The sequence below is a fragment of the Rhipicephalus microplus genome, chromosome 2, assembly GCF_043290135.1.
Source record: "Rhipicephalus microplus isolate Deutch F79 chromosome 2, USDA_Rmic, whole genome shotgun sequence".
Lineage (NCBI taxonomy): Eukaryota > Metazoa > Arthropoda > Arachnida > Ixodida > Ixodidae > Rhipicephalus > Rhipicephalus microplus.
In genome coordinates, this window is record NC_134701.1 from 247,483,704 (window position 1) to 247,509,861 (window position 26,158).

Here is a 26,158-nt window from a genome sequence, read left to right on the forward strand (position 1 = left end):
GGCTCCTCGGATGAGCATGTTCACTGCGAAATGTAATTGTACAAATACCTCATGTGTCTTCGTGATTCGTGACATTTTGCAGTTTATTAGTGATGTTCTTTTTTTTGCAATTAACGCGTCCCCTACTGCTCTTACATGCCACATTTCGTGCTGTCATATCGTCAAATCATTCAAAAAGAGAAACTTTCTGAAAAAGTGTATATCAGAAATAAAAATAAAGTGGAGGAATTTAAGTATTGATGAAATATAATCGAACAGTAATTTGGAGAAAGCGGCTTTTTACTCTTGAGCGGGGACCACGCGGCGTCGTAGATAATCATCAAGCTAATAGGAGGCTCCCAGTTATGGCGCGTAATTCAAAACGAAAAAAAACAAGGTGCAGTGGCGATACTGCCTACTTTAGTCCTCGAAAAGGAAAGTCGGCGAAAAAATTGCAAGTTATACAAAAGCTACCGGTCCTGTATTCACTCCCAAACGTACAAAAATGCATTAAACAAAACGCTTCAGCTCTCCTACATGGTGCCTTCTACTGACATTTTAATTAGTTGACTAATAACCACCCTAGTAATTTTATATTCTCGCACTTCTTTTGCTACGAAATCCTAAAAAATAAGCAAGAAAAAAATAACGAATCGCAAAGCCTTCTTGGGAGATCAAAATGATTTTCTCAAATAATAAAGCGTAGAGGAAGCAGGGAGTTCTGAAAGCGGAAATAATTTGAAATTTTTCTCTGCCCGTGGCAGCGGGAAATGATTCTCGCTCCACGGAAATGGGCCTCCGATCTGACCGCGCGGCTTGCGAGTAAATCGGATTTTAAAAAGGGCTCCGAACGCTTGTAGCGCTATGACGACGTCAATTTTTTTTTTCTCGCCGTGGAACCCGTGTTATACACTGCCGGTGCAGGCGTTTGGTTTCTATTTTTGCCAGGTTCGGAATGAGGGCCCAGCTTTGCTCTACGTCCCATCCCTCATCCACGAAAGAAGGACTGCCGATTACCACGGCAAATTATATGACGTATATTAGGCGCATATATCAAAGTCTTCGCGTTCCAATTTTACTTTCCAATTTTTTTCATCTGTTCTTTTTTTTTTTGCTTGCGTCGATGAGATTTAAAATCAATCAAACCTTCCCCGTGCGTATGCTCGCGAGATTGAGACTGAAGTGTCTACCATTCGCGATGAATAACTTCGAGGTAAAAAAAAACACAAAAAATGACACTTAGAATAACCTCTTATCACTCGAAGGCAGTGAAGAAGGCTTTTTTTTTAAATTTTGCAAATGGAGAAAAGTACGGGCCCCATGAAGCGCAAAAGAACGCGTTGGGGCTCGTTCTGAGTGCTTGTGAAGCCGAAGACTTGTTAAGCTCGTAAGGAAGAGAGTTTTCACAGGGGAAAAAAAAAGGTGAAACGATGGATTATTCTATGGGTCGATCGATTCGCGCTTTCCTATGTCAGCACTATAACATTGTAGTAGAACTCATAACTTACTATACTTATTTGAGCAGGCGAATGTGATACTTTCAAAATTATGGAAAATTATCTGTTTCCGCCCTCCCTCGAAGATATTGAGGGAGGGAGGGGGAGGGGCGTAGCTTTATTCGGGTTCTTGGAAATACCTATGCGTTGAGATTTCAGCCCTTCACCACTCGGAATACTTTTCAAGAACGGTTAGACAGCCGAATAGCAAATTAGGCTGATGTCCATAAACTTCTTACGCTAATTAGTGACCTGATCGAATGTAGTATGAACTACACGCGTTTCAAGCCCGTTTATGCTCGATATTCTAAGTATTAAGCCTTGGTTGCACAACGTTTTGACTGCGCTAAGAACATCGGCCATGGTTATGACTAGTTTTAAACGACATACGACAAATCATCAGCGATAAAACAAAACTGATTGATTGATATGTGGGGTTTAACGTCCATTAGCATCGGCAGAGATGCTAATGTACGCTGATGATACAGCAGTTATTGTTACTGCAGACAATATAAGGGATCTCGAGCATTAAAGTAATGTAGAACTAAAAAATGTTTGTCAGTGGTTTATAGCAAATAAACTAACACTGAATGCAAAGAAAACTAAATACACTATTTTCCACTCCCGTTATCGAGATATAAGTAATGAGTCCATTTGCATTACAATAAATAACTGCGTGCTTGAGAAGACGAACGAATTCAAATATCTGGGTGTAATTCTCGATAGCCAGCTAAACTGGCAAAGCCACATTAACTCTGTATGCGCTAAACTGGGATCTGGATGCAGTACATTATTAACCGCTAGAAATTATTTTAAAAGTAGTATTCTCCGCATTCTCTATTTCACATTTTTTCATTGTCACCTCACAAATTGCATAGATTCATGGGGATGGACTTTTAAAACATATCTAGAACCCTTACGTATACTACAAAAGCGGGCACTTCGAATAATAAACAATGCTAGATATGATCAACACTGCGCGCCATTGTTTCGTAATATGGAAATCATACCATTCGATAATTTACGACAGCAAAAAATTGCACTTACCGTCTATAATGTCATTTCTTATAACCTGCCCTTTCATATATCACTATTTTCATCCTCTTGCCGCCTTATCAGACGTGCCACATTACATAATTTGAATCTTCCGCCTACTAACAATGTTTATGGCAAACGATTGCTACAATTTGCTGGAGTAAAGGTCTGGAATGATATACCATACCAAATAAAAGAAAGCAAAAGTTTTGCCTGTGCTCTTAAAAAATACTTTCTGCAGAAAAATGAACAGGTACACTAACACAAACCTCGTTGTAATCTCCACTTCGTTATGTATAGATTATATGTCTAAAAAAAAATCATACTTGACATGGTATACGTACCTTTATGTATTTGATGTATTGTATACATGCAATCCGTTGTTTGCAAGGAACAATGCTGCAAGCTACTGCAAATGACTTATCACAAATATGTTTCCTTCTTATATTTTGTTTCGATTTTTTTCTTGTATGATTGAAGTGTACTTATAAAATATCTGCCTTGTTAACACAATCTGTTTCTTTAAATGCATATTTATTTAGACCCCCTACTAGCCAGTGGCTATGGGTCAAACCAGTGTTGTGTATTTTCATGTAATAAGAGAACTTGAAATAAAATGAAATGAAAAAAATGAAAATGAATGAAAACCACCATATGATTATGAGAGACGCCGTAGTGGAGGGCTCCGGAAATTTCGATCACCTGGGGTTCTTTATCGTGCACCCAAATCTGAGCACACGGGCCTACAACATTTCCGCCTCCGTCGGAAATGCAGCCGCCGCAGCCGGGATTCGAACCCGTGACCTGCGGGTCAGCAGCCGAGTACCTTAGCCACTAGACCACCGCGGCGGGGCTGATCAAACAAAACTATGAATGAGAACATGAGAACAAGGTAATCACGATAATGAATCCTACATTTCGCTGTTCTGCTTGTGATGCGCTGACTGAAAACAGCAACAACCTCAGCTAACTAACAAAAAAAAAGGATCTTTAGATTTCCACGTCTTCTATTGACGGCTTAAGTCACGTCGTTCACCGAGCCGATCTCCGAGTTAAACCACAAGCCCTTAAGAGGCAGTCCACAAAGCAAAGGCCCCCAGCAAGGGAAATAAAGATGCCCCTTCCTTCTTCCTCTCGCAAACTGGCGTGAAACCGCCAGATTCTCTATTGCTTAAGAGAGATCTCCGATACCCGCGGGCCGGAGGTCGCGAATCCCGAAAGGAAGATGACGCTGAAAGGCAACAAGCGCTCGAATTTTTTTCCGACTCGGCCAGCGTCTCAGTGCTCGAGTTTGTTTCATTTGAGCGGTTCTCTTATGTCTATATATCTGCCGAGTGAAGGTTACTTCCATCTGTCTCCCGGCGTCTCTCCCAACTGTTCTCCCCAGCACAGCTCAGCCGATAGCATAGCAAGAATTGCCAGCTCTTCCGTGAAAAAGTGGTCCCAATAACCTGCTGGTATAACGGCTCAGCTAGTACTCGACGCAGAAAGTAGAGACGAAGAAAAGTCGACTCCTGGCAGAAGCGAAGAGAATGGAAGGTCAAGAAGGTCGCGACGAAATGAAAGAGTGCGTTTCCAGACAGACACGAGGCGGCGGATACACAGCAGCAAAACGACGAAGTCGAGCGAACGCGCGGGTATGAAAAGAGCAAGATAAAGATGACGCCTGGAAGTCATCTCCACATATATTGTCCCCCCCTCCCACGCACACACTCGCCTCGCAGGCCTGTCATTTCGACCGTGAGAATTGCCAGAAGTATTGCTCCCCGTAACCCACGCCTGATCAGTATTTCATAGTTGACGATGCAGGCGACGTAAGGCACAAAGACAAGAGCGCATACCTTTTGGCTTCCGCGTACATTTCTTGTTTCATTGCACGTTTTCTTGAGCACAACACGCTTTACTTTGTTTTTTTTTTGCCTTTTTGCACGTGCTAGTGTCGTTCTGCAGACAAGTGCACGACGCGCTGAAAAGCCTCTTCCTAAATTCCTTCGTTACATTTCGCTCGCCACCGCTTCTTCTATGTGCCCGATCTGATAGCGACTACTCCGGTGCATCGTCGGATGTTAAAAAAGTGTTCAGCCTGCGTATTAGAAAACAGCCTTGAAGAAGGAAGTCCTCTTGTTGAAACGTCGGCTTCATCAATACCCCATGTTTACGAATTTTTCATACAGCGCTAGAGAAGCTACCCTTGTGACACTACTACCCGGGTTTTTTATCATATTTTGTTCTCAATCTTTAGAAGAAATAGAAAAAAAACGACTAAGTAAAAAAATCACAGCATATCCACGGAATGAAAAGATGAGTGGGGCGAAGCTTCGGAGGGTTTTATCAGTAAACCGTGAATCCGTCCATCTGTCCATCCGTCCGTCTGTCCGCCTGTCTATTTGTCTGTCCGTCCATCCATCCGTCCGTTGGTCTGTCTGTCTGTCTGTCTGTCTGTCTGTCTGTCTGTCTGTCTGTCTGTCTGTCTGTCTGTCTGTCTGTCTGTCTGTCTGTCTGTTTGTCTGTCTGTCTGCCTGTCTGTCTGTATGCATGTCTGTCTGTCTGTTACAATAGCACCACCTACTGAGTGATCCATAAACTATAGGCGATCACGAGCCGGTCACAATAGAAGGACAAACCCACGGCTTTAGCAGCTTTTGCCATAAAAACAATCCGAAAGCAGTTTCGGCAATGCGGCCACGGCACACTTTGCGACGCGAGTCCGAAACAACACTGCGCTGTGCAAACGCTGTTCAGAAAGCGTAAAGCCAGCAAAGAAGCCAGCGTGTTCAAAAGTAAAAGACGAATTTAGTCGTACTTCCCTTCCTCACCGGCAAACTGCCACGATGCGTTAAGGCAAGCGCACCATCGCACGCAATACGCATGCGCAAATACATACATAAAGCAACCGAACTGAAAGAAATAGCACCACCAGCGTTGGCGTGATGAAGATGCCGAGCAGCACATAACCGAGAGTTGCTCAATAGAAAAAAAAATTGAAAAAAAAAGATGCAAAAAAATCAAACGGGGGGTCTGTGTTGTGCTGAAGGATCGTTGCAAGTGGAAGGGAAGTGTTACCTCCCCCTTCATTGTCAGGAACAATACATGATGCCGCATGTTGTTGGTATTACTTTATTTGCTTTTCTTTTTTTCACTTGTTTCTTTCCATGGCGTTAGTCGCTCTCTGCTCAGTCTTTGCTCGCCTTTCCCGCTAGGCCGAGAGGTGCCTCTTTTCGTGCGTGTTCAGTGTAGCACGAAAGAAACAAAAGGACTTCGTCGCCTCGTGAAAGATGAAGTGATCCTCTTTATGTTGAATATCTGAGACTACAAAAGCGGCTGCTCGTGACACTTCCATCGATGTTTCTTGCGCCTTTTATTCTTGAAACTTTTTCCTGAGATGTTTAGTGAGGAGCTTAAATCAAGCGTCTTTTTTTCGAGGAAGTTATAGCCGCGAGAAAATCTCGAGTGTCAAGACGCCATAAGTAACCTGTAGCGCTCTCTATTAAACCGCTTCCTTATAGGTCAGATATGAAAGGTGTTGAAAGGCAGAGCCTCGAGTATTTGACTGTGTTTGTATCACTTCATCACCATGAGTGTGCGCTTCTTCTATACGCTATTTCTTTCTTTCTTCCTTTCTTTCTTCTTTCCTTTCTTCCTTTCTTGCTTCCTTTCTTTCTTTCTTTCTTCAAGTCGATTGATAGCTTTTTATCATACATGAGGTTGCTGAATAGTTTGCTTCGGCTGGCCCCATACTGCAGATCTAAAGGTCACGTCAAGAAAGCTGCGCCTTCAGACACAAAAATGTAACGACTTTGTAGTATCCGAAAGCGACCTTTCGTCTGAAATATATTCGAACTGCGTCTCTAGTGAGCCCATTTCATTTACTCATTCCTGACCGGAGAAAACTGTGGCTAGAGATTGAACAGACAAACGCGTGCGCGACTATATGACGCTCGCGTCAATGCAGCATCGTAACAGTTGCTGCGGTGCTTGATTCACCGGTAGCATTGTTATTGTTGGTTTCACTACTCAAATAACGGTAATGCCATGAGCCGGAAAATAAATTACACTGCGCTTATAAACCTCCCTTCCTACCATGGATTAGTTGAAAGATTTTTTTTTTCACTTAGGCGGGTAAACAAGAAGAACGCTTTTGGCGAAAGACTCCTGCCTTTCTACCAGACGGAAGGAAAAGCATGTAGCAATACCTTACAAGGACATAGCGTTGTCGCATGATTTACTTTCTGACAGAACAAGCTAGCCGTGCAACTCAGCGTTTTTTTTTTCTAGCCATGCGCCCGAATAAGAGAGACAAAAGGGAGCACGTTTCCCAAATCACACCTCGACGGAGTCCCTGTAGCAGGAATTCCCGATTTTCTCGTGTGGCACTAAAGAAAATGACACGAAAAAAAGAGTAAACTTGACGCCAGCTGAAATCAAACATTCGATTTATCGACGGTGTCGAGCCGGTAGACTCTCTCGAGTGTGATCTGCCTCGGGGCGTGGAACGAGATAGGCGCATTCTTTTCCGTTTCGAGAAACAAGTCCGCGTGAAACGCTGGAGTTCGCACTTTTCGTGGCGAAACTTGCCACCGTATTCCGCGAGCCGGCACGTCGGAATCGGAGGACTGGAATGCGAGGACAGCGTTGCACTGCCGGGGGACTCGCGTTACTGGAGGAACTCTTAATAAAGCGCTCGAAAACACTGTCTATCCAAGATTTCATGAGCCGAACGAACACTAACGCGTTCCCAAATGCGTTTGCAATTAGACGATGATGTTGAGTGTGTTTACAGGATTCGCATAATTCTCTTGCTCTTCAACTATCAAACATACGTTGAAGCGAAAATAGGTTTCGTTGTCCCGAAACGACGCTAGCGAAACGAATCGAGCGACTTGCGTCTTATTGGCATTTCTGGGTGACAGCGTTACAGCACCCCTAGCTGACTGTCTGCATACGCGATCTAGTGCTAAAGCAACGTGAGCAAATATCTAGTTTTGGTAGAGAACAGCGGCTGCAGCGCATAACTGAGAAGTGCAAGAGAGCGTGCAAGATCTTGGCATTCCTGATCGACAGGATTTCCTCTATAAACTGTATCACCGCTTGACAGCTTGCTGTAAACTTGAAGTTCTAAGAGACAGGAGAGAAATTGCGTATCGCACCAAGTGTATACGGATGGTGTCACGATCTACATTCCCGAGCGTGTTGCATTATTGGCAAGTTATTAGCGAACATTTCGTTCGCTAATAGCTTGCCAACTCGATTCGCGCCAAGGTTCCCCATTGCCTTCTCCTTGTAAAAAAAGTTAACAAAGAAAAAACTGCTCGTTGTCACGTGTCCTAATTGCTTTGCTTAGAAAACAATTAGTAATTCTAAAAGGCACACCACTGATAACAAAAAAAAATCATAACCATTCCAGGCATTTTATAAAGTTCTGCCTTTTTACTCCCACTGAGTTCGTAGAAAGCAATCATAATTTTCTTCATCTCTTCAAGCGCAATCCCCTTAATACAAGTCCTATACGAGAACTGAAGCCTTGGCTGAAATTCATAACGAAAATTCAGAACCACTTGCAAGGCATTGAGGCTTTGCCTCGTCTGATGACGCCCCCGTGCAAGCACCAGTACGTGTTTCGAAATAAGCAATAAGTAAACGGCTTATTGAACACCTTCTAATATTTTTCAGGAAAAAAAACGAAATTTCTTAGGTTGCGAAACACCGTTTCTGAGATTGCTTTTTGCAACCCGAACGGGCATGAATACGGGTATGAAAAGGGCAACAAAATAGAGATGGCTGACGCTGAAGGTATAAGGAGGAAACAACATCAGAAGAAATTGTATAGAAAATTTAAGTAAGCTCGCACTATCATCAGCCTACCTGCTCAGCAATCTTTTTTATAAGGAAATGAAGTGTAGCCGTGACCCATATAGCTACAAAGGATCAAGCAGACAGTAGCAGCGCGGGAGTCCATTTTCAAATTCAGGCAGCGCAGCAATCTTCCTTGACTGCAGTGCGTTTGCATCTTATAGCAACGAAGAGCGAGCAGCTGAGAGAGCGTTAGCGAGAGTTATTCCGTAGCGTCAAGTTTCGGTGCACGTTCTTTATGAGGCAGCCGCAACACGATGCGAATGAGAGCGCGCGGCAGAAACATCTCGGGTGAACTGTGTTAACGTTGCGATCTCTCCAGTGAGTGTACTTGATGATGCTTCCTTCCTTCTTCTTTTGTACTTGCTTGTCTGCGTGCATGCGTGCGTGTGTGCGTGCGCGCGTGCGTGCGTGCGTGCGTGTGTGCGTGTGTGCGTGTGTGCGTGTGTGCGTGTGTGTGTGTGTGTGTGTGTGTGTGTGTGTGTGTGTGTGTGTGTGTGTGTGTGTGTGTGTGTGTGTGTGTGTGTGTGTGTGTGTGTGTGTGTGTGTGTGTGTGTGTGTGTGTGTGTGTGTGTGTGTGTGTGTGTGTGTGTGTGTGTGTGTGTGTGTGTGTGTGTGTGTGTGTGTGTGTGTGTGTATTTTCAGGTACGTTATCTCTCGAGCGATCTTCCGAACTCGATATTCCACAGATGGCTATACATCTTCCGAAGCAAAACAACTAGTTCGAGTCGGTCCCAGTAATCAGATCAGACGCTTATGAAGCGTACAAAATTTTATCTCATCGCTTTCAGTGGTGGGCAGATGGGCAGCATGAGTCCAATAAGTCACTCTAATCTAAACTTTTTTGAGTGGGTTCTGGCATGCAGCTTTATTCATTATTTATTATCTGAAGATCAATATTATGTTAGTGCACCCACGATGTCAGGTTTTATATTACAGGATCAGTTGGATTATTCCGACGCTTTATGTACCCATCTGTTCACCGTACCAAGTAAGAGAAACACGAGAAAAAAAGGACGGCAGGGAGGTTAACCAGATGCTCGTATCTGGTATGCTACCCTACACTAGGATTGGGGAATAACTTCGTATCATAATTGGGTGTTCGTGACTAATAAATCTAAAATATTACCGGGGCAAATTACCGAAACTACTTTCTTATCTCTGTGTTGGTGGGTATTTTTTACGGCGATAGGCTAATTTAAGCCAGATTATTGCCGTCGACATCACCGTCACTGGAATGATAAGTACAAAATCCAAGTGTCCTAACATCTCATCATGCCCCACTTAAGGTATGCATTGCGTGAAAGGAAAGGTGCGAGAGCAAGCAGTGAAACATGGTGGTTAAATAAAAAGAACCTCATCCAGTGAGCCTCGTGTTAGAAGTCGCTTTGAGAAGAGCACGCAAAATGTTATTCGAGGGGTCACTTTTGAGCGCGTGCTTCCTTTTACAGGCCGTCCATAACGACTCTGGCGGCTTCTAGAAGGTTAGCAGCTCCATAAATGCTGTCTTACTGCGCACAATGTCTTAAAGGTCGGGGCATCTAAGCTTGATAAGGCGTGCTAAAGCAACAGAAAGCTCTAAATGCTCGCTCACTTCTCCGTAAGCTCTTAATCTCACGACACCCTATTGAAAGCATGTGCATATCGCCATTTAGCGAGAGCATTAGTGTGTAGCTGTGTATGTGTGACATTATGACCCTTAACCTAATTTCAAAACAAATATATTGTGCTTTTTATTTTTGTAAGACTCTGCATTGCTTTATTTTTATGCATTGCGTGCACTGCCCTCGTATAAATAATTCGCAAATCGTAACTCAAATGTATGTCCACTTTGGTGCGGGCTTATTGCTGTCGAATGATATGGTCATTAAGGTTACCGTTCAGCACAGATTTATCTATAGTACTTTCTGCTACAAACTAATCTCATACTACTCCCGTTAGCTGTTCTCGACGTGTCCAGAAAGCTTCCTAATACACCGCCAGCACTCGATATAAAGGCCGTTAACGATCCTCCTTCTTCGAGACCAATAAAAGCACCTATATTAGAAACAGGTTGGTATATGTCACCGAGTTCGAAGAAGTTCACTGCATTATTACGACACAGAGGTCCACGTAAAAGAAGTTACAAACGTTATCAAGGCTACCAATAGTCTCCTGAATTGCTACAGCAAAATACATAGTGACTCTGAGAAAACTACGAAGTGGCAACAAATACACAAGACAGCCCACAGGACCCCAAAGAATAGTTTGGAAATGGCTCTCCGCATAGCAGTAGCTACTTGGCACTTCTGAGCCACATGACAGATACCAATAAAAAGGGCATCTCCTTACATGTGGTAGCTAAGTATCACTCACGTGCATGAAGTGCACGTTTGTTTCGCTATACACATTACAGCATCGCATGTTGCCTGTGTGTAATATCGGGCTCAGTATGTACTACACCACGCGATCGTGTGGCCTTGCGTTCGGCAGTGTTGTACAATGACACTGATCATAACATATTTCGAGTTATTGAAGAGAGTTTGGTTGTTCCTGACAGTGCGCATTGACCCCCTCCCACCCTTCTGTTTCTTAACTAGTATCACCACAGAAAAAATGAGTGCGAGCTTAAAAGCAGGTTTAGGCATTCACGCTCACAGGGACGGCCAAAAGTCACTCTGCTAACGCGAAAACATGTAACGATTGGTGCAACTACACAACTTTCCACTGCATCTGGCCACGTGCTTCCGCGAAGTACCTTATACCTTGCGCGAAGTGACTAAATTGAGTTGTTGTGCAGATGAACTTCTTAACCCGAATGTTCACTGTTTTTAATTTTTTGAATAAAGACATTGAAAACAGATAGTACAACTTCAAGACATGTCTAAAATTTTGTGCACTAGTGCTTTATTCATGAATTTCTTGGGAATCAAACAGATGATGAGCGAACACTGAGCTTGAATTTGAGCAATATTAACTTAAATAACTAAGCTACGACAACTATACATCACCTTATAATGTGCTTCCTAACCATTTATTTTGAATAATGGCGACGGAAGAGCAGATTTCTATTGGCGGAACAACTCTTCTGAAATTACCAACCAGTGCTTGCATAGCATAACTTGGAATCATTTGCTGCAATTTCGGGGTGAAGCTAACAATGAATACACCACTCAATTCTACGTATTGACTTTTTGTACCTTCAATGGAAAGTGATGCTTTTGCATCATCAATCCTATCCCACTGTCTTTTAACGCGTTACGGCGAGGAGAGGTCACCAGCGTTATTAATAGAATATAGAAGTCACCATTCCCTAGATCTACAAAAAGATAACTCTGCCTGCAGATATTGATTTTAGACCGAAAGACACTCACTCCACCATCGCATTTTTACATATTTGTTTTTTATTTCTGCAAAATAAGAGTTTTTGGTGCATTGTCTATGCCATACACGCAACGTAACATTCCGCAGTTTGGTTATACTTATGTCAACTAGACTCTTGATGAGCTACCTGGTTCGCACTTATCAGCCAGCCTCACCCCGTCATCCGTTAAATGCACGCACACGTGCACACATGATCACACGCGCATGTGCACACCAAAATAAAAGAGAGAGAGCGAAGGAATGTAGGAAAGGTAGGGAGGTTAACTAGACTATGCGTCCAGTTTGCTACCCTACAAATGGAGAGGGGGAGGGGGGAGTAAAAAAAGATAGAGAAGGATAGACACATGTCACATCACACACACAATGTCGAGTTTCACAGGCGGTCCCTCAATGAAGTTGCTGACAAGTATAAAATAAAAAGAACGAAACAAGCCAAGGGACCTGTAACTAAGAGAAAAATGCTACTTAGGATGTTTTTTTTTTTGTCTCGATTCCCAGGCATCGTGTTGCAATGCCCGTTGGCTTCGGCAATCCTATATAATCTAAAACATTTTATTTTATAACTTACTTTTTTATGTTCTTGCTTTCTTCTCATGGTTAAATGTCAGGGTGACCATCTAGAGTAAGATCGGTTGAAATGTTCAGCTTAACTTGGTCTGCTGCCAGACAGCGGCGCAGCAAGTAAGCCAGTGCACTTAGGAAATCAGAGTCAGACAGCTATTATGCGCGCCTAATTAGCGTTATGTAAAATGTAGCTCTGTAAGAACTACCCAACTTGACGCCCTTGCATTTATCGCTTTCTTCCTTTCTTTCATCCTTTCTTTATTTATTTATTTTTGTTTCTTTCTTTTTTTTCTTCCTTTGTGCGTGTGAATAGAGCGAAACGTTTTATTGGCTCTCTGGCGTTGGATACGCTATATCGACGCAATCACGTATTTCTTCAGCAATAACATCCCGGGAATGAAATATCACGCTGTCGTTTACCCAAGAACTTCAGATGACTGGAAGGTGAGAGTCATGCCATTTATTTTCTTCTTCCTTTTTTAGTTAACTCTCTTTTACTGATAAGTTACGGCTTCCCGTTTAGAGGTGTCGGCCAAATGCTTTTTGCTTCGAAACTGCCCCTGTAAAGAGTGCACCGCCGCAACAAGCCCTATTGTGCAAAAAAACCATCTTTACAAAACGTTATTATTGTTTTTTTATTCGTTTGTTTAGCATTTGCAACTTTTCTCATATGCTCGTGGGTGCAATCATCGTTTATTAATCTTGTTTAAAAATCTTGTTTAAACATCTTGTTTTTAATACTCGAGTATCACTGCCGTTTGCATTGCAGGCTGTATTGCGCAAGACGTATCCATGTGTCATAAGGAAAGAGAGTTCAATGGCAGAAACATTAAAAAAAGCTTATCGTAGATAGTTTAGAGTAATGGTTTAATGTTAGCTTCTCGATTCCGTAGCTCACCTACGTATCAAGCAGCGTTGAACGACAGTATCTCAAGCTAAATGGTACATTTATAATTGTAATAACTAACGCATTGGTTTAAACATTGTTAACCCGCTACAGTCGCTACTGATGTAGGTTTAACGAAATTACGTTCGTGCACTGACATTACAAACCTTATCATGTACTTTAGTATCTGTGCACATTTATTACAAACTTCAGACGACTCTATAAAATACCGGATTCTCCGAAAGTTCAAAGCACCTCACAAACAACTGCGCAGCTGTGGAACGTCACCGGTGTCTTCCCCATATCCCCATCACTGAGAGCGCTCACAAAGCTATATTTACAGAATAGCTGGGTGATATTTCCCAGCTCCTCTTGTAGGGAAAGTTTCTGTGAGATAATATAGGCCCGTATTCACAAACAAACCTCAACCTTTTCTATAGTTTTCCTTATCTGTTTCAAACTTTGATTGCGTATGGTAAACAAATTTGACCAGTATTCATGAACTGGTTTTGTCCTTATCTTTCACACTGTTTTCATTTTTGTGCCTTTATAACGCATGTAGAGAGTACAGAAAGCTGAAGAAAACGTGAGCTAAGGCTGAAGTCGGGTCATAATCAGGGCTATTATTTTACAGTAATAACAACTTTCATCGCTCCTTCGTGCTTCCCAAACGTCTGTACATTTTTTACGTGTATTAGACCTTTGATGACAGTTTACCTTGCCGTAGTAAATAACGGATATTTTACCGAGGCTTTGCAGAGTATTAGTCTTACGAACCTTTCATTAAGGTCCAAACTTTGCTGGTAAAGACACGTTGCTGGTCATATTTTAAGTGAACGTTTATTACTCTGCGCTTTATTGACGTGCACGTCTATGGTTTAGAGGGTGAAGAATACAGATTCACCAGCGAGCGATCTGTCTATGCTGTGTCTGCATTGCCCCAATTGCGAGTGCTGTGAGATTCAATGTGAAATTTCCCAGCCAATGCCGACACGTATAATGTAACAACGTCTCCTGTCATTAGACTAAGTCGACTGCTGTGGAGCTTGCGGCTGTCCGCAGTGCAGTTCGAAGGATTGAAGTGGTAGCCACCACAAAAATGGGGCGTATTCACAGTCTTGAAGTCAGCCCTACAGTGTCTATGATCAGTTTTACGTCGTGACGCCTCAGACCAAAATGTACCGGAAATCTGAAAAGTCTATCAGTGATTCAAAGACCAAGGGCATGACATAACTTTTCAGTGGCTTCTAGGCCGCTGTGGCACCAATGATAACGAACATGCTGATAATTCTGCAGGGAATGCTTATGAAAGTAGCTTGAAGAAGCCATTTCACTATCAAGAACTGCTGCAGCTTCCAAGATTAGCCTGCCCGCACGTGATATAACGCATAAAAATGAGGAATGGGTCCGGGTTTTTTCCACCCGCCACTGTGGTGTAGCGGTTAAGGTGCTCTGCTGCTGACCCGAAGGTCGCAGGTTCGAATCCGGCCGTGGTGGTCGCATTTTGATGTATAGGCGAAATGGCAGAGGTCCGTGTACTGTGCCATGCCATGCAGTGCACGTTGAAGAGCAGCAGACGGTAAAAATTTCCAGAGCCCGTAGTGGAATACGGCATCTCTCAAAATTATAGGGTGGTATTGGGGCGTTAAGCCTCAGATATTTTCTCGCCTTCACCACCTGGGTCCGTCACTTCAACTTCAAGCTGCATCCGGACTATCCCGATCCGAAATAAGAGTCCTGTACCGCGTATGGCATGGAGTGTCGTTCCCGAACGGCTTTGCGTACCGAATCTGAATGGCTGAAAGCACTGCCTGTGATCACTGTGGCAGCGAGGAAACCATTACCGCGCCCTGTGTGCGCAAAACAGCTCCAAGAGACAACAGCTCTCAGCAACCTTAGCACACCGCGATGACCAGACGCTTTTTGAACAATCAGTTTTGAAGTGCCGGAACCATCGAGCTTCCAACCAAAAAGCAACGAAGGCGTTGTTCAAATTTTTGCGGTCAGCCAGACTTGATCAACGACTATGAAACTCCTGTGCTTAAGTGTACGTGCATTGTTCTAGTTTTTTAATAGTTTTTATGTGTTTTCTCATTTTCTTTCCTTTCTTACCTTTTTATTTCCCCTTATCTCATGCCCAGTGCACCGTATCAAAATGAAAACCTGCTTAAAGTTAACGTCCTTGCATTTCACATCATCTTCCTCTCTCTCTCTCTCTTCGTCTCTCTCTCTCTCTCTAAAATATAAAAAGTGAAATTTTGAAAAATAATAACACGCTGTATATTTATTTTGGACAGCATTTTCCCTCTGAGACGACAATAAGCAATAGTTATTTTATTGCAAATGGATGTCAGTTCTGCGTAATAGGCATAACTGGAGCACCGCAGTTTTAAAACATGTTCCTGTAGCATAAGTTTACTCAATACATTTTGCCTGTAGGTGGTTTTTCAAAAGGATAAGAAAACAAAACTTAACAAAATACATCATGGTGGTTTTGTGTTTGTTCTTACACTCATATAGCTATACTTTTCTAACAGCAACCCAATAGTACTAATCTTTTATTACAACACAAAACTCAACGCATTCTCTTTTGTGTTTATTTACTGAGCAAACAAATTATAAACTACAAAATTCTTTAATGACGAATGTCGTACTTTGTTCTTCCGTTCTCCACTTACACATGTGTGACAAGAACTTTAAAAAATAAGTACATTGAGCTAATTGACTGTGACTTTCTCACGTTTATTTCATCATTGTTTTGTTATTACTATTAATATTCTTATTTATGAAAAAGTGAGGCTAGCAGCCCCGTTCTGAAAATTAACACTCTGTTATTGAGCTTTAATTATGCTTGAACTCTAATTTAAAAACGTAGTGCGGAGCTCCTGTGAAAAAATTTTTTTGTGTATAAACTTATTTCTTATATTACTGTCACAAAGTTGGGACAAATTTAAGACAAAATTTGTAAAGTTTGTCAGAACGTTTAGGTTAGCGACGGAGGATTCTTTTTTGACGCGATTGATTTGGGTTACGTTGATAGATTAAATTTGTAAGATTTAGCAGTAACGTTGATTTTTTGATGAAGTGCTATTTCTCTACAGAATATTTTAGGGACATACAGAGTCTACAGAAAGAACAATTGACGGAAGCCTATCAATGTATTTGCGACCACTTGCGCTAACACCCCCCGTTTAGCCGAATGATACCTTAAACAAAATTACCTAACAACCCAAGTTTTTTTGATGAGCATTACGTCACAAAATGTTCAAAATGCTGGTCCAGTTTGTTGTATTTGGGGCTTATAGCACCAATTGACACAGTATACAAGCTCGCGAATTCGAACTCGAGGGGGACTGCAAGATTGGTCGAAACAAGTGTAGTTCGAATGATTGGACCTGCGCTAAAATGAACGGACTTCACACCCCACTGCGCGGACAAACCTAAAAAAAGCCACCTCTGGATTCGTTATCGCGAACTAGGCACTGCCACACGTTCGCGGCAGGTGCTTTCGTAGTTAAGTTCAAGAATTCGTAATGGCAATCATATTTAATTGATCATTAGTCAAAGCGCCAAATATAAGCCTTGACATGCATTCATGTGAGATGTAACATTAGGCTAAAATATATGACGCTATTTATATTGTAAAACACGCTCATTAACATGAAATAGTTACCGTAATCAAATTCGGAGGCAATCAGTAATTCGCATTTGTTTGCGTTTCTTCTGACACGACTCCATAAGCAACGTTTGCAGCTTGCTCAAGAGCTCCCGGGCAGCCTCTGAATTACTATCTTTTGAGAAAAGCGCTGCTCTGTTATTTTTTATCTATAGTGAATTTATTTTTACTTGTTATTGCAACACATTGTGATTACTGTGGGCTGACATCTGCAAAGAGCGATGAAAATCAGGGGCTTCCAGTTTGAATGAACAGTTGTGTATACCAACATGTTCAAATCGAGTTTTTCCCCATAGGAATATACACTTCGAACTAACTGTAAATTCAAGTTAACCAAGTTTGAGTTAACGAGATTCTACTGTACTTTATATTCTAAAATATTACCAGCGTTTTATACTTTAAGTGGTATTTTGAACTAAACGCGATTACTTTATCGACAAAATTAATTTAGCCATAAGCACTTTATTGCGAGGGTAGTTGAGAGTTCGAAGCGGGTTGGCTTTGTCCATGTATATGTCCGTCCACATTTTTATCATTTGGGCCGAGTTGGAACATAAGCCTGGCGTTAAATTTACAGCGCTAATGCACCAGACGCCCCCCCCCCCCAAAAAAAAAAAAACACGGCGTACACAGAACTTGTGTGCATCCTGTATATTCTTCGTGGTGTGCCTTGCGGGTTTGCGCTGTAACATTAACACCAGGTATTTAATCGTCCATGCATTATTTATTTCAATCTCTAGATTTTCTGCCTTACTGCATTCTGTCAAAAGAGAGAGATAACTAGAAGAAATTCTAGAGAATGAAAGGCATGGAGGTTAATTAGTAAAAAATAACCGATTTGCTGTCCTACACGTGTAAACTAGATGGCGGAGATTTATTGAGGGAGGAAAAAAAGAGTCTAATCTCTCTATTCCGCCAAGATTCATCTATCGCCTAATGACCCCTGTTCACAGGCACTAGACGCAATATTTTCCTTTCGCAGCAAAACCTCGATTTTATACTTAGTCACTTTTGTACGTACCTAGAGCACGTAACGTATAATGTAATAACAAGAAAGTGGCGGAAGTTGAAGGCTTATAAAATAAAAGTTAGTAAAGCTACGTTTAAAGAGTGAGACACGAATACGGACTTCGTTTGTTCTTTACTACCAAAAAGTAAAGACGTTACAGGCGGTTTCCACACTACATTTACCCCATTTTTCGTTATAACACAACCCTATTCGATAAAGGCGTATATACGTAGAAATGGCCCACAAAAAAAAAAAAACCAAGCAACAAGTATGAGCTAGCACTTTGATAAGAAACATATCACACACATCCTTCACCAACACCGGGACTACGAGACTTCGCAGGTGGGAACGCAAGTCACAAACCGGATAAGGGATCAGAGCCGTACCATGAAGCCCCAAAATGGGTCCATCCGCGGAACGCAGACAAACGTATTAATACAAGATCTAAGGGCAGGCTCGGAAGACAGGATTGCATTAGCGGAACACAAGAACACCGTGTATCGCGAAGGCGGAAGAGTATGAAAGGCATGCTGCAGGCAAGTCGTTAGTCTCCGAGATAGAATATGAATGCGGCCTGTTGGCTAATAATTATATGCACATACCCGATAAAACATTTTCTGTACGAATAAAACAGCCGACTTAGCGTAAAGTCCGAGTTGTGCTTTTCATAATGAACAAGTAACATGATTAAATTGACATCAGAAAAGAGCTCAGTTGATAAGGTCGATGATGAAGAAAAAAATAATGTTCTAGGTCGTTTCTTTTTTTTCCTTGTTTTTTGAAGAACGATCGCGAAATAATTTCCACTCAGCTGCAGGTGAAACAAGAATGTTGTCTGAAATGCCGACGTAGTTACTTAGTGCTGCAACTATTCAAAGCTGGCAGCATTATCTTACAACACGTTAATTATACATCGTACACGTTTGAAACAAAATTGGGAATCGATTTAAAGATTGCTATCTGAAATGGAGTGTCTTTGATCCTCTCTGATTTTTTTTATTGCACCCAATATAAGACTATGTTATCCTGAGATTTTTTTAGAGTAAGCACAAGTAATTATGAAGCGGTAATTTCTCAGCGTTAACAATTGCGAGTAGCATTGTTTCGGACGAAACTTCAGCAGGGTTACGCCAAGCGGGAGTCGTGAACTAGCGTCGAGCAAGGGCAATACAATCTCGCACTGCACGCAGCGAAATTTCCGGAAAGTCGGCAACCACCAACTTAAACATAAAATGGAACATCAGCAGCATCTGCTTTTTCCTTATTATTATTTTTGAGCATTGATCGACCGCAGTGTATGGGGCGCTCGCTTTTGTGCAGCGTACAGTGCGCCGTTTTACATGTAGCACAAGCGCGAAAAGCTGGACGAAACATCGAAGCTCCCAATCATTACCATCGCTTCGCTGACTATAGCCACGCGATGGAAAGCACCTAGGTAAGGTACCGCTACTAGCGTCACCTTTCTTTGAACTATGCAGTGCTGGCAGCGTTGAGGCCCTATATATAGACAGGCCATTGTGCGTATTCGATCGCAAAGGATGGTCCGTGACGACGGCTAATCATAACGTTTCTTGAAATGCAGAATGGCTTACCACTCTGGCTGCCCTGAATTCTGTGGCTTTCTCTGACCACTGATCTCACTGGTGATCAATGGTCAGGGAAAGCCATGGAATCACCGTGTGAAAAAAGTTACTCCCAGGTAAGCAAGTACGAACCAAGATAGCAGAAAGCTAGCGGTCTTCGTGAATTTGGATCTCTCGTAGACAATCAATAGCGGTCTTACACTTATTTGCGGTTCGGTTTACTTTTTTTTACTTTTCACTATGGTCAACAATCATTTTAGTTGGGAAATGCAAGAGCTGGTTTGGAAAAACACCAAGTATGAAAACATAAACAGAAAAACGTTTCGGTGCTATTTGTGTTTTCCACTCAGGTTCCTGAATGCCCTCAACATAGCACCACGAGGAAAATTTTGGGGGAAAAAATAAGCGGTCGATGGATGAATAGATAAGTTTGATGTTCTTCCATAAAAATCTGCTTTTGCTCTTATTTTACCGCAACGATGAACGTTGCTTTTTTTTTTCTTACTCATTTCGATTTCTCACAACTATATAGTTTAAGTTGGTTCATTTTGTATTCCGCAACCAAGTATATGCTCTACTCTTACATAGAGCTTCCTAACACCGGCACAGTCCGTAGTTCGTTGAAATATAGCTTATTCATAATAGCTTAAAATTCACACAATACAATAAAAGTAGAGCTATGCGCCTTGTCTGCCTTCCAGTAATAAAAAGCTGTGTGATCTCATTTAACTCGAACAATGGGGGACACAGAACACTAAAGGTTAAATTTGTCACATGCAGCGTCGACAGTTAAAGCCAAATAGCAAGTCACGTGGATAGATTCAGTAGTACGAATAACATGTTTTGCAAATATTTCATTTTTCAAAAACAAAGTAGAGATCATCTTACCAACTAGTGACCTTGCAGCACCATTACATGTCTGTGCATCTCAAAAACCCTAAACCTTGGTTTGTGCTGTGCTTTCACACTGAATATAGGTTGCAATCTATGAAACACAATTCGCCAAAAATTCTAAATATTCATCTTTACACAGCATGGTTATATTATAAGGAATTTAAGAAGTATATCATTATTATCTAAAATATATAATGTGTATTCAATTATAACAATGTATATAAGATGGTCATGTTTCATTTTATTGCTGCCCCACCGCGGTCGTCTAGTGGCTTAGGTACTCGGCTGCTGACCCGCTTGTCGCGGGTTCAAATCCCGGCTGCGGCGGCTGCATTTCCGGTGGAGGCGGAAATGTTGTAGGCCCGTGTGCTTAGATTTGAGTGCACGTTAAAGAACCCCAGGTGGTCGAAATTTCCAGAGCCCTCCACTACGGCGTCTCTCATAATCATAAAGTGGTTTTGGGACGCTAAGCCCCACATATCAATCAATCATTTTATTGCTTCGCCATTTGTACAAAAAATGCCTGTTCCTGAACGTTAAACGTCTTGTGGTAAAACAAGTACTGAGTATGAGGGTTACGCTTTAGTCATGTACCAAAATGCTGAGTTTTTTCGAACTGTCATTTACAACTCCTCCTGGGCCTAGCCAAGCTGCTGACGGCAGCTTTTTGTACCGGAGGACGTTTCTCACCTGTAAACTTAAAGAAATAAAGTTTAACTTGCAGTGAGGAGCAATAAAACGTGCAAGGTACAGAAAACTCAGCCTCTGCACTTTTACTTTGATTGTGCTGCCTTTCCGGGTTTAGCCGATTTTTGTCCATAAAGCGTATAGTGTCTGGTCTGTACACGTAAAAACTGTACATCTTCCACACGGGGCCGTGCATGTCACAAGCATGTATTGCGTATGCTCGAGTTCGAGATTACTGCTTCCTTCCAAAGTTTCCGTTATCAGGGTAGTAGTCCTACAGCTAACTTCAGCATTTTTTTTCCGCTTATCGCTTACACATGCATGAAGAATAAAAAAAAAAACTCAACTTCTTTCTACAGATCACCCGGGAGCGTTCGCAGCATGGGTGGCCAGCTCTGCGTCGCGTCACGTCGATACTGTCGGTTCTGATGATGCACAATATCGTTCGTTCTATCTTTTTTGTGCTGTCCTTTCTAGCCCCTTCTCTTTCTTTTTTTTTTCGCGATTCGTCCTCATGCAGTATATGCACCACGTAACGACTAAACAGGCGCTATAGACATGAGGCTTGGTTAAAGTGTGCGCGAAAAATATCGGGAATGACTGATCGGCAACTATACAAAAGCAAAGGGTCAGGGAGTGTAACTCACGGTCGGTGCCAGCAGCGCCGAAACAGCCGCTCCGATGGCCCTCAGGTCCAGCCTCTCGCCTTCGGGCGTCTCCGGCCGGTCAGCCGACAACAGGTCGGGCGAGAGTCCACCGCCACCACGAAACTCCCTGGGCGTGACCGGGCTGCGAGGGCTAATCACGCCCCCCGAGCTCCATCTGCGACGCGTCAGAGGCGACGAGTCCGGAACCACCAGGAGAGCGGGCGCCGTCAGTTTAGGCGCCGCGCTCGGACCCGCACTCGACTTGGGACCCCCCATCAGAGGGCAACCGCCACCCGAATCGAAGCCGCTCATCGTTCGCTCCGGCCGCTTCTTTCGAGCGATCCGCGTTCACGAAGCGTCGCGATTGGCCGCCAACTGTGACCACGTCGCCGAGGGACCAAAAGTCAGGCGGTGCTAATGCGGAAGTCGTGTCTCCAATTCAGCTGAACGGCCACCTGCGGGCTTAGTTGGCACCGGTGTGTCGTCACTTGTGTCGCTGTCCTTTCTCCCTTCTTTTTTTTTTTTTTTTTTTTGCTTACCGGGTAGTCTGCCCGGCTGAGCCTTGGTTAACCTCCCTACCTTCTCTTCGCGAATTCGGGTGTGGTCTCGTTAAGAGCCCAATGCGCGTAAAACTTCCGCTCTTTCCAGCCGTCGCTTCTCCCGTCGGCCTTGTTTTGAATGGCTCTTTGTTCTTCTCTGTCGTCTCCCTTCGGTACAAAGACGTCGAGCAGATTTCGTTTACTTGTTGTCTCGTATGAGGGCTATGTCACTGCCATGTTTTCTCGTTAGCGCTGTATTGGAAGACACGAGTGGAAGGTGTCCGTACGGTAGTTAGCTCCCGCTCGTCTTTGCTTGTCGTATATTTTATGATCACGCCCTAGTATCAGCAGCTTCCATATGACGCCTTTACGGGACCCTCTCTTTAGTTTGTTTTTTATACTTCTCTCACCGTGCTGGCGTATTGTTATTGTCTGAAGGCCTTTAATGCTGAGCGGCGCCACTCCTTTTGCGCGCTGGAACGTTTATGTCATGGGAAGACTCGCTCTGGATAATACCGGGCCCGTAAACATGTTGATCATTGCATGTACGAAACTAAGCCACAAGAAGCGCGTTATGAAAATCTGCTTCTCGGTATTTTCGTCACAGCCTTGAAGTGTCCTGAAGCAACGATTGAGATTGGGCTAGTTTGTAAGGGGTCCTTTGTGCGTGTGCAGTAAGGTGTCGTTTAGACAGCCTCATCGACTGAGGCCAGCAACCTGAACGTACGCCGATGGTTGGACTGGGCAGTGTGCATTTATCAAGCCTTACGAAGTGGAAGCCCTTTCGCTTGTCAAACGAGGATCTCACTCGTTAAAGTGCTTTACAAGATATAAATATTTAAAAGCGCAGGCCGCACTTGTCCGGTGTTACCAGCTTGGTCATTTGCCCTGTCTGTCACCTGTAACAGACAAAAAGAAGGTTTTCTATTAGCATTTTTCAAGTTCAGACGGCATTATGGAAGCAAGAAGAAAGAACAAGTGCGATACCAATAATAGATAAAAGACGAGCAAGGTTTCGGGCGAATAAAGTTAAGGTATATTCCGCTTCAAACATTACAATGGTGAGCAAGGCTGCTCAAAAGGAGATTCAGGCTTCTGGTTTTTACTTTGTAAATTGGGGCAGCTTTTTACGAAACGGACCATCATAAAGCACGAAATTGAGATCCGTTTTGTCCAATGAGGTCCCGGAATAGATCCCCACCCGACACTCGCAAACAAAAGCTGCAGCACAGACTCTACAATTTCTGCAATGTATGTTTCATTCACTCCTTCATTCATTCATTCATTCATTCATTCATTACAAAATGGATGGCCCTTTATCGGCTCAACACATATCAAAGACGAATGCTCTCAGACCCTTAACAAGACTTCAATCAGACATTATTTATGTGAGACGTTGGACGTGGTTTGGCTATGTTTGATTTGATTTGACTAGCACCGCCAAATTGCTTCTCTTGCTTTTAGTGTGTAATAAAGTTTGTTCTTCAAAGGTTTCCCTTCTTAAACTTCGCCTCGCTTAACTCGCCTCTTATTTGTAGACCAACAGCACTCACGGTACAATATGTACAATCTTAGATTGTCCTTAATTCAAAGGAGCAAACGTAAGATAAAAGATAACCGTGTTATCTGTAAGTCGTAGCTTAGCGCGCGTGTGCGTTTTCAGAAATGTTAGCTATTTCGGAGCCTTCTGCTGAATGTCTACTTGTCTGTTTTTTTTTTCAACGAGTGCTATTGCATTCATGCTGCTCCCCAGTTCAAGAGCTCGAGTGCGCCCTCTTTGATCTCCCTAAGTGGGCGACTGCTCGGACGGTGTAGGATGTTTCGCCCGCTATAAGCACTCGCTCATCCGGTGATCCATCTTCGGCGGACATCTCTGACACTTGCTTCACAACGTGGGCTTCGCCTTGCATCACACACTGTGTGGCGAAGCAATTCAGCCTTACGCGAAACGCACGAACAAGAAAACAGCCTTAAATGCTTGAGGCTACGGAGTGCTAATGAGTAAATAAACGTTGTTGTAGTGGTTTTATAGTTTTTTTAAAAAAAGCTGGTCGTTTAGGACACAAGAACTTTCCGAAATTTGCGACTCTTATTCGTGAAACTAAATGTACGTTTAGGAGACATCGAAGCTGTTACAAAAACAGCATGCAGAAATCAAAAGACTCATTGATGAAAGCACCTTCCTTGACATCTTGCAGCTATGTTTTTTTTTAATATCTGAGCAGATTCGTTCAACCACGCACCCTGCTTCACAAGTCTTTGTATAGTTGAAGGTGGCTAATTCTAACTAGCTGTGGGATGATAGTGGGTATTAGCTGCAATAACATTAACGTCATCTTCGTTCATGCCCAATCATTACATTAGGTTGTCAACAAATATTTGCATCCTGCGCGAGTCTGCATGTGAACAGAAATGTCAGTGCATCTGAGCATACCCACGAGCACAGGAGAATTCTGCAATCAAAGTTATTCATAGCTCGAAGAGAACTTAGTCACAGCTCTTTCTCGTGTCATCTCCCCCCGAATTTTCGAGAATGAAGCTCGTTAAGGGACGTCATTTTTATAAACATTCTAGCGAGCCGTAAAACGGCCACTTACAAGCACTCACTGCAAAAAATTGCCTACTGGGTCAGCATTTGTTTTACGATGTCTATCATTCCCAACAATACTTGTGCAAAACTATGAAGCTGCTTCGAAAGCGCGTTTGAGAACAAGCCACCAGGCCATTCACCGAGGCCCGTTGATAATCTTTCGCGCTGAAAACGCGCGTTGATCGCTGTTTCCAGCGGGCGATACATCGTTCAGAAAATCAGTGTCGTCCCATTCGTTCACTGAACGTTAAATGATTAAACTTTCCATGCAACGCGAATAAAAAAGAAAGTGAGCTTCTGCCTAAATTTGTGCCATTTACCTTCGGAAATGTGTATCTGATTTATTGATATGTGACGTGTAACGTCCCAATACTAAGTATGAATATGAGGGACGCCGGAGGGCTCCACAAATGTCGACCACATGGGATGCTTGGATATATATACATGGAAAATGTTGTATATATTTCAAGACCAGAGAACACTGGTAGTTTTCTTTAAAGTTTAAATAGCTGTGTACTTTTGAATTGGTGTGGAAAAACACTAAAGACACCCGGGCATAAACAATGAATTTTTATCAATGAAACTTCACCTCTCTTTTTCTCTGAGTGAGCGTCCTTTGTATTCTTGCTGATTTACATTTATAACTTCGAGGAGAGAAAACTGTTCTCGAAGATAAAAATGACCAAATAGTTCGTGTTCATTGATTTGGCTACAGTCATATGCACCGCAAGAAAAGGAAAAATCATGGATGCCAATGTGTTTATACTAAACTCACAGTCAGTTCATAATGACCATTTTGTGCGTGATGTGAGGTTAACTCAGCAATATATGTAGAAGGACCACGAAGTAGCTCACTTTTTTTTTCTCATGTTATTTTGCAGTCATCAGTGCCCCGTATAAAACCGCTCTACATTTTATCCATAAATTGTGTTTTCCGGTGAATGTATTTCGCCTGATAAGTTTTTTTTTATATAGTGAAAGAAAAGAATGTTCCAGTTAGTTATCTGCGCACAGGGTCACAGTGAAGAAAGCCGTGAGCAAATGCCACGTACACTTTATACAATCTCTAAAGTCAAGTCTCGTATAATAGTGCAAAATTTTAACTGAAGCATGAATTTCTCAGTACGTCATTCAGTTGAAGCGCAAGGATCAGGAACACCAGAAGTAGCCACAGGGAGCAGCTACGGCGTCTTCACCTCTTCTTGAGTAATCAATTTTCACTAAATAATGTTGCACCTATCTCTCAGTAGTAGTTTGATGCAAAAAAATATATTTCCGAGAACATTCGTACTTCTTTGTTGTTGTTATTCTCGTCCTCACCTCGAAACGGTGGAGCGGTATTCGGAAAGAGCGAACTCCA

General features: G+C 42.6%; 1 protein-coding gene across 1 annotated transcript in view; it reads right to left on the minus strand.

Annotated features, from left to right (window-relative positions):
• Positions 1 to 22,338, minus strand: part of Gycalpha99B (guanylate cyclase 1 soluble subunit alpha 2) — a 135,865-nt gene extending 113,527 nt beyond the window's left edge. The window contains exon 1 of the mRNA XM_075878658.1: positions 21,670 to 22,338. Coding sequence (XP_075734773.1) covers positions 21,670 to 21,981 — 312 coding nt within the window. The 5' untranslated portion in view covers positions 21,982 to 22,338. The remainder of the gene's footprint in view (positions 1 to 21,669) is intronic.
• Positions 22,339 to 26,158: the final 3,820 nt, after the last annotated feature.